The sequence below is a fragment of the Coregonus clupeaformis genome, unplaced genomic scaffold, assembly GCF_020615455.1.
Source record: "Coregonus clupeaformis isolate EN_2021a unplaced genomic scaffold, ASM2061545v1 scaf0208, whole genome shotgun sequence".
Taxonomy (NCBI): domain Eukaryota; kingdom Metazoa; phylum Chordata; class Actinopteri; order Salmoniformes; family Salmonidae; genus Coregonus; species Coregonus clupeaformis.
The window spans coordinates 482215-490851 of record NW_025533663.1 but is presented as its reverse complement, the minus strand read 5'-3'; the positions used below and the strand labels follow the sequence as shown (position 1 = coordinate 490851).

Below are 8637 nucleotides of genomic sequence, written 5' to 3'. Positions count from 1 at the left end.
GCTAACAGTCTGAGAAGGTAGTGCAGCTAATGTACTGTAGTTCGCTAACGTTAGCTAACAGTCTGAGAAGGTAGTGCAGCTAATGTACTGTAGTTCGCTAACGTTAGCTAACAGTCTGAGAAGGTAGTGCTGCTAATGTACTGTAGTTCGCTAACGTTAGCTAACAGTCTGAGAAGGTAGTGCAGCTAATGTACTGTAGTTCGCTAACGTTAGCTAACAGTCTGAGAAGGTAGTGCAGCTAATGTACTGTAGTTCGCTAACGTTAGCTAACAGTCTGAGAAGGTAGTGCAGCTAATGTACTGTAGTTTGCTAACGTTAGCTAACAGTCTGAGAAGGTAGTGCAGCTAATGTACTGTAGCTCGCTAACGTTAGCTAACAGTCTGAGAAGGTAGTGCAGCTAATGTACTGTAGTTCGCTAACGTTAGCTAACAGTCTGAGAAGGTAGTGCAGCTAATGTAGCTGTAGTTCGCTAACGTTAGCTAACAGTCTGAGAAGGTAGTGCAGCTAATGTACTGTAGTTCGCAACGTTAGCTAACAGTCTGAGAAGGTAGTGCAGCTAATGTACTGTAGTTCGCTAACGTTAGCTAACAGTCTGAGAAGGTAGTGCAGCTAATGTACTGTAGTTCGCTAACGTTAAGCTAACAGTCTGAGAAGGTAGTGCAGCTAATGTACTGTAGTTCGCTAACGTTAGCTAACAGTCTGAGAAGGTAGTGTAGCTAATGTAAGTGTCTGTTTGGGGTTAATAATAATCATGTGGCCACGTAGGCTTTTTATTGCATGTACAGGTAACTACCAAAATAAAGGAAACACTTTTGCAAATGAGGGATACAAAGTATGCAGGTGCTTCTACACCAGGTTCCTGGTCCCCATCATGTAGTTCCTGGTCCCTGGTTCCTGGTCCCTGGTTCCTGGTCCCCATCATGTAGTTCCTGGTCCCTGGTTCCTGGTCCCCATCATGTGGTTCCTGGTCCCTGGTTCCGGTACCTGGTCCCCATCATGTGGTTCCTGGTTCCTGGTTCCTGGTCCCCATCATGTGGTTCCTGGTTCCTGGTTCCTGGTTCCTGGTTCCTGGTTCCTGGTCCCCATCATGTGGTTCCTGGTTCCTGGTTCCTCGTCCCCATCACAGGTGGTTGCTGGTTCCTGGTTCCTCGTCCCCATCATGCTTAGGGTCATGTATAAATATGCTGGGCAGGCCCAGCTTGCCCATTATTGGGTACCATGGCTAGAAGAAGAGATCTCAGTGACTTTGAAAGAGGGGTGATTGTTTGGGCATATTTGGCAGGAGCTTCAGTGACGAAGACTGCTGAACTTGCCGATGTTTCACCATGTGCCATGGCTGTCTCAGTCGCCAGATCTCAACCCAATTGAACACTTATGGGAGATTCTGGAGCGGCGCCTGAGACGGCGTATTCCACCACCGTCAACAAAAACACCAAATGGTGGAATTTCTTGTGGTGACGCAGTCCTCCAGTAGAGTTCCAGACACTTCTAGAACCTACGCCAAGGCGCATTGAAGCTGTTCTCGTGGTGGCCCACAACCTATTAAGACACTATGTTGGTGTTCCTTTATTTTGGCAGTTACCTGTAATGTGATTATTGCCGCTAAAATGTGTTGTTTGACGTTTCACCGTAACATTTTGGAATCATTCAAATCGTCGAACTGAAATTGTTGCTAGTAACATGTTGGCTCGCAAACTGTAACACTGTAAGCGTAATCGTTTCTCCTCTCACCTGTGTTGTCCTGTCCATTCTGATTGGTCGCTGGGCTACGACCTGCACTGGTTGACTGGAATCCAACGCTGTCCTCCGACCCTGAACCATCATCCGGTTCTTGGTTGCTGTGACAACGACAGACCCCGGGGTTGCTCCCAGACCCAGTTGCGGGCGCAGCCCTATGCCAGAGCGGAGCAGACTGCCACTGCCGCCAGCTTGAGCCGCCTGGGTCGCCATCCTGGGGCCTGAGGGTTCCTCGCGGCCAAGGCTGCCCGCATTTCTGCCCATCTGAAAAAATGAGAATGAAATGGAAGGTAAGCTCTTTCCAGCTGTGGTGAGTTAGGCTACAGTAAACTACAGAAACCTCTGAAGAGGATGTTAAATGATGTATAGGGCTCCTGTGGAGAATACATTTTAGCACGAGTACCAAATGGCATGCTCCCTATTTAGTGCAATCCCAGTAAACCGGGAAAATTCCCAGAACATATGCTAGTGTTTTTAAATAACATTCAAATTCAGAGAATGTTTTTGATAAAAAATGTCAAATAAATCTGAAAAGTGTTTTAAATCTCTCTCTCTCTCTCTCTCTCTCTCTCTCTCTCTCTCTCTACAGCAGATACCTCCACTTTCTCTCTCAATTCAATTTTCAATTTCAATTTTATTGGCATGGTAATCGTATGTTAACATTGCCAAAGCAAGTAAAATAAATATTAACAGTAAACATTACACTCAGAAGTTCCAAAATAATAAAGACATTATAATGTAATATTATGTATATATATATATATATATATATATATATAAAGTGTTATAATGATGTGCAAATAGTTAAAGTACAAATGGGAAAATAAATAAACATAAATATGGGTTGTATTTACAATGGTGTTTGTTCTTCACTGGTTGCCCTTTTCTTGTGGCAACAGGTCACAAATCTTGCTGCTGTGATGGCACACTGTGGTATTTCACCCAATAGATAAGGGAGTTTATCAAAATTGGGTTTGTTTTCTAATTCTTTGTGTGTCTCAGGGAAATATGTGTCTCTAATATAGTCATTCATTTGGCAGGAAGTTAGGAAGTGCAGCTCAGTTTCCACCTCATTTTGTGGGAAGTGTGCACATAGCCTGTCTTCTCTTGAGAGCCAGGTCTGCCTACGGCGGCCTTACTCAATAGCAAGGCTATACTCACTGAGTCTATACATAGTCCTTAATTTTGGGTCAGTCACAGTGGTCAGGTATTCTGCCACTGTGTACTCTCTGGTTAGAGCCAAATAGCATTCTAGTTTGCTCTGTTTTTTTGTCAATTCTTTCCAATTTGTCAAGTAATTATCTTTTTGGTTTCTCATGATTTGGCTGGGTCTAATTGTGTGGCTATCCTGTGGCTCTGTGGGGTCTGTTTGTGTTTGTGAACAGAGCCCCAGGACCAGCTTGCTTAGGGAACTATTTTCCAGATTCATCTCTCTGTAGGTGATGGCTTTGTTATGGAAGGTTATGTTAAAAGGAATCTCTTCCTTTTAGGTGGTTGTAGAATTTAACGGCTATTTTCTGGATTTTAATAATTAGCTGGTATCGGCCTAATTCTGCTCTGCATGCATTATTTGTATACGGAGGATAATGTTGCAGAATTCTGCATGCAGAGTCTCAATTTGGTGTTTGTCCCATTTTGTGAATTCTTGGTTGGTGAGCGGACCCCAGACCTCACAACCATAAAGTGCAATGGGTTCTATAACTAATTCAAGTATTTTTTGCCAGATCCTAATTGGTATGTCAAATGTTATGTTCCTTTTGATGGCTTAGTGTGTGCAGGGTGAATATGTGTTCTGTCGTACGGTAATTTGGTAAAAAGCAAATTTGACATTTGCTCAGTACATTGTTTTCACTGAAGAAATGTACGAGTCTGCTGTTAATGATAAGGCAGAGGATTTTCCCAAAGATGCTGTTGATGCATATCCCACGATAGTTATTGGGGTCAAATTAGCCTCCAATTTTGTGGATTGGGGTGATCAGTCCTTCGTTCCAAATATTGGGGAAGATGCCAGAGCTAAGGATGATGTTAAAGAGTTTAAGTATAGCCAATTGGAATTTGTGGTCTGTATATTTTATCATTTCATTGAGGATACCATCAACACCACAGGCCTTTTTGGGTTGGAGGGTTTGTATTGTGTCCTGTAGTTCATTCAATGTAATTGGAGAATCCAGTCGGTTCTGGTAGCCTTTAATAGTTGATTCTAAGATTTGTATTTGATTATATATATGTTTTTGCTGTTTGTTCTTTGTTATAGGGCCAAAAAGATTGGAGAAGTGGTTTATCCATACATCTCCATTTTGGATAGATAACTTTTTGTGTTGTTGTTTGTTTAGTGTTTTCCAATTTTCCCAGAAGTGGTTAGATTCTATGGATTCTTCAATTACATTGAGCTGATTTCTGACGTGCTGTTCCTTCTTTTTCCGTAGTGTATTTCTGTATTGTTTTAGTGATTCACCATAGTGAAGGCGTAGGCTCAGGTTTTCTGGGTCTCTATGTTTTTGGTTGGATAGGTTTCTCAATTTCTTTCTTAGGTTTTTGCATTCTTCATCAAACCATTTGTCATTGTTGTTAATTTTCTTAGGTTTTCTGCTTGGCATTTTTAGATTTGATAGGGAAGCTGAAAGGTCAAATATACTGTTCAGGTTTTCTACTGCCAAGTTTACACCTTCACTATTACAGTGGAACGTTTTGTCCAGGAAGTTGTCTAAAAGGGATTGAATTTGTTGTTGCCTAATTGTTTTTTGGTAGGTTTCAACACTACTTTCCTTCCATCTATAGCATTTCTTAATATTATTCAGTTCCTTTGGCTTTGATGCCTCATGATTGAGTATTGCTCTGTTCAAGTAGACTGTGATTTTGCTGTGGTCTGATAGGGGTGTCAGTGGGCTGACTGTGAATGCTCTGAGAGACTCTGGGTTGAGGTCAGTGATAAAGTAGTCTACAGTACTACTGCCAAGAGATGAGCTATAGGTGTCCCTACCATAGGAGTCCCCTCTAAGCCTACCATTGACTATGTACAGACCCAGCGTGCGACAGAGCTGCAGGAGTCGTGACCCGTTTTTGTTGGTTATGTTGTCGTAGTTGTGTCTAGGGGGGAATATGGGGGAGGGAATGCTGTCACCTCCAGGTAGGTGTTTGTCCCCCTGTGTGCTGAGAGTGTCAGGTTCTTGTCCAGTTCTGGCATTTAGGTCACCACAGACTAGTACATGTCCCTGGGCCTGGAAATGGTTGATCTCCCACCTCCAGGATGGAGAAGCTGTCTTCATTAAAGTATGGGGATTCTAATGGGGGGATATAGGTAGCACACAGGAGGGCATTTTTCTCTGTTGAGATAATTTGAGTGGGTTAGGTCTGCTCTATACCAAATTAGCATACCTCCTGAGTCCCTTCCCTGTTTCACACCTGGTAGTTTGGTGGATGGGACTACCAGCTCTCTGTAACCTAGAGGGCAACCAGTGGGTCCATCTCCTCTATACCATGTTTCTGTAGGATGACAATGTCTGTATTTCTGATTTCTTTGGTGAAGTCTGGGTTCCTGCTCTTTAGGCCAAAGGCAGATGACCTCTGACCTTGGATATTCCAGGATGAGATAGTGAAGGCTTTGTGTTCCATAGTGTCCAGTGTTGTTTACGTGTGGTTTAGGCTCGGACCACTACAGTAGGTGTGAGCAGAGCATGCGGAGCATCTGATCCAACTCTCTCTACCCCCCCCCCCCTCCCCCTCTCTCTCCAGGCAGATACCTCCACCAACCCTTTCTCCACACCCACAATACAATAAGATACAACACAACAATCCTTTTCTCTCTGCCTCCCTCTCTCCCTCCCTCTCTGCCTCCCTCTCTCCCTCCCTCTCTGCCTCCCTCTCTGCCTCCCTCCCTCTCTGCCTCCCTCTCTGCCTCCCTCTCTCCCTCCCTCTCTGCCTCCCTCTCTGCCTCCCTCTCTCCCTCCTCTCCTCCCTCTCTCCTCCCTCCCCTCTCCCTCCCTCTCTGCCTCCCTCTCTCCCTCCCTCTCTCCCTCCCTCTCTGCCTCCCTCTCTGCCTCCCTCTCTGCCTCCCTCTCTGCCTCCCTCTCTGCCTCCCTCTCTGCCTCCTCTCTGCCTCCCCTCTCTCCCTCCCTCCTCTCTGCCTCCCTCTCCTCCTCCCTCTCCCTCCCTCTCTCCCTCCCTCTCTGCCTCCCTCTCTGCCTCCCTCTCTGCCTCCCTCTCTACCTCCCTCTCTCCCTCTCTCCCTCCCTCTCCCCCTCCCTCTCCGCCTCCTTACCTCTGCTGGTAGGTACTTGTCCACCAGTGGTCCATAGAAGCTCTCAGCCTTGCTGCCCAGCTTCGGAGGGGCTGTGTGGCTGTGAGTGTGGGTGTGGGCTCCGGTGTGTGTGTGGGTGTGTGTGTGAGAGCCAGAGTGTGTGTGTGTCGGGGGGACGGTGTGTGTGTGGCCATGGGGTCGGATCCCTGTTCCCATCAGACCGGAGTTGAACAGACGGTTTTTCTGCATCTCCTGTCTGTATTTGTCATAGAGGAGGTTGGAGGCACTCAGCACCGGTGTGTGTCTGGACTCTACACCGCGGGAGTGTGTGTTGGTGTGTGTTTTGGGGCTAGAGGAGTGTTTCTGGGATGTGTGTGTGATAGGGGAGTGTGTATGTGTGTAGGCAGAGAGCCTGGAGGGCAGGGAGGAGACCTGGTAAGGCCCGTCTGAAGCCTGGGGTTTGAGTTGAGGACCCTTCCGGATGTAGGTGATGATTTTGGGCCGCACTCCTTTGGGCTTGGGGGGGCTGGGGCTGGGGCTGGGGTTAGGGGCCTGGTGGTGTAGAGGAGGTGTGGGTATCCCTGTAGAAGCAAGGTTAGATTTGAGAGGTGGTCTAAGCCCACTGCTGCCATAGCCCTGGGGGTACCTAGCTGAACCTGTAATGATCCTTGAAGGGGACATCGGCTGTTGTTGTTGTTGTTCTTGTCTCCGTGGCGATCCCTGCGGGGTTCCGAGTGGGGAGCGAGGGGGTGTGTGTGAGTGGGTGTGTGAGGTGGTGGTAGACCCACAGCGGTTAGCTCTACGGTATCTGATCTGAGACTGGTCCTGATGTCTCCTCTCCAGGCTGGAGGTACGCCCTGCGCTGCTCCCACGTCTATCCAGGGAACGAGCCTCTCTCTGGGCAGACTGGCTGGCCTGGCTGGGCTGGGGAGCTCCGGGGCTGGAGCTTGGCTGGTCATGGGGTTGGGAGTTAAGGTGGGAGTAATTGCTACTGTTGACCATTGAACTCTTGACCTCTAGGGTCTCTTGTGTTTGTCTGCCGTTGACCCCGTGGTGACCTGGGTCCATGACCTTACGACCTGCATCTGGAGACTGGGAGGGAGAGGGGGAGGAGCGCCGTCTTGTGATTGGCTCAGATAAGCCCCTCCCTCTTCCTGGTTCCAACTGACAGAGAGGTCGTACGAGCTGTTGTCTGCGAGGAGGAGGGGGGACTCTGTCTTTCTCTCCTCCTCCTATCCCTCCATCTGAGGAGGACAAAATGCTGTTTCCCTGGTAACACCTCACGTGCTGTCTTTGAGTGACAACATCCTGTTTAGACCCCTCCTCCTCTGTCGCACTTTGGCCACTTTGACCCCTCGACAGTTCTACTTCCAGGTTAGATGTTTCCTGGTACTGATGATGTACTTGCTGGTCAGGTGACCTCGGGTACTGTAGTCCTCCCAGGTCAGGAGTGTCCTGAGACTGTGGCGCTGCTGTGGAGTTCCTGGTCTGGCCAACAGGGGGAGCCCGTCTCTTGGCTGAGGTAGCGGTAGTGGGCTTGGGGTTAGAGGTCAGCGGTTGTCCAATAGGGTCCAGACTGCTACTCAGTGTGGACACAGAGAGACAGACTGTTTCTTTAAGACTTCCTCTGTCACTTCCTCTTCCCCTGTTCTGCTCTCCTACTCCTCCCCTCTCTTTACCTCCTTCTGATCGAGGGCCGCTATAGTTGAGGTCCTGAGAGCTACGACGGAGCACCTCTCTCTCACTCTCCATCCTTTTCTCCGTCTCTACCTCTTTTTGTCTCTCCATCCCTCTGTCCCTCCCATTGCTATCGTTATCGTTCCTGTGAACAGAAACAGAGCTGGCCGTTGAGCTGGAAGAGATCGACATCAGTCCTTCATCTGCTCCTCCTTTAGAATCCTCTCCTCCATCATCCTCCTCCACTTCTCCTACTCTCTTTCCATCCCCCTCTCCATGGAAGGTGTGTATCTCGCGACACTCTAGCATTTCAAACTCCTGGATGTCATGGTCCAGACATCGCTCCTCCGTGCCCCAGATAAGAAGCTTGTCCTGGGCTTCGCTCTGGGCCACAAGGGGGGGTAGAGGGCTGGAGGCCTGGTCGTCTGGGGTCTCCACCATCTCCTCCCCCATTAGCACTAGCTGGTTAGCGTTAGCATCTCCAGTAGGAGGGGGGAACAGGACCTGAGATTTGTTGCTGTTGTTGTTTTTCATCTCTCGTCCGCTGACAGACAGACTCTGGAGACCAGCTGGGACACTCATGGTGGAGGAAGGGTCCTTCAGGCAATCTCAAAGACACCTCTCAGGTTCTGCTGCCATGAATGGGTTTGTGTGTTCTCCTCCTTCTCTCCCTCTCTTTCCTTCTACTGTTTACTTCTCTCTCTCTCTCTCTCTCTCTCTCTCTCTCTCTCTCTCTCTCTCTCTCTCTCTCTCTCTCTCTCTCTCTCTCTCTCTCTCTCTCTCTCTCTCTCTCTCTCTCTCTCTCTCTCTCTCTCTTTGTCTCTGTCTCTCTCTCTTTGTCTCTCTCTCTCTCTCTCTCTCTCTCTCTTTCTCTCTCTCTCTCTTCCCCTCTCTCTCTCTCTCTTCTCCCTCTTTCTCTCTCTCTCTTCTCCCTCTGTCTCTCTCTCGCTCTCTCTTCTCCCTCCTTCTCTCTCTCTATGGGTGTG

At 48.2% G+C, this 8637-nt stretch overlaps 1 protein-coding gene across 1 annotated transcript; it reads right to left on the bottom strand.

The window, feature by feature from the left end:
* Nucleotides 1-1029: 1029 nt before the first annotated feature.
* Nucleotides 1030-8381, bottom strand: LOC123484163 (serine/arginine repetitive matrix protein 1-like). Its single transcript, XM_045214170.1, has 3 exons — nt 5996-8381; nt 1732-2001; nt 1030-1140 (listed from the first exon to the last, which is right to left on the bottom strand). The coding sequence occupies exons 1-3, from the start codon at nt 8231-8233 to the stop codon at nt 1030-1032; spliced, it is 2619 nt and encodes an 872-aa protein (XP_045070105.1). The 5' UTR covers nt 8234-8381.
* Nucleotides 8382-8637: the final 256 nt, after the last annotated feature.

Bases quoted from the DNA above. Each gene is read 5' to 3' on its own strand.
- LOC123484163 (XM_045214170.1), bottom strand. From the start codon at position 8,233: ATGAGTGTCCCAGCTGGTCTCCAGAGTCTGTCTGTCAGCGGACGAGAG. The intron at 2,002-5,995 runs GTAAGGAGGCGG...TCATTTTTTCAG, and splicing joins ACAAGTACCTACCAGCAGAG to ATGGGCAGAAATGCGGGCAG. The intron at 1,141-1,731 runs GTGAGAGGAGAA...ACGAGGAACCAG, and splicing joins GAATGGACAGGACAACACAG to GAACCAGCAACCACCTGTGA.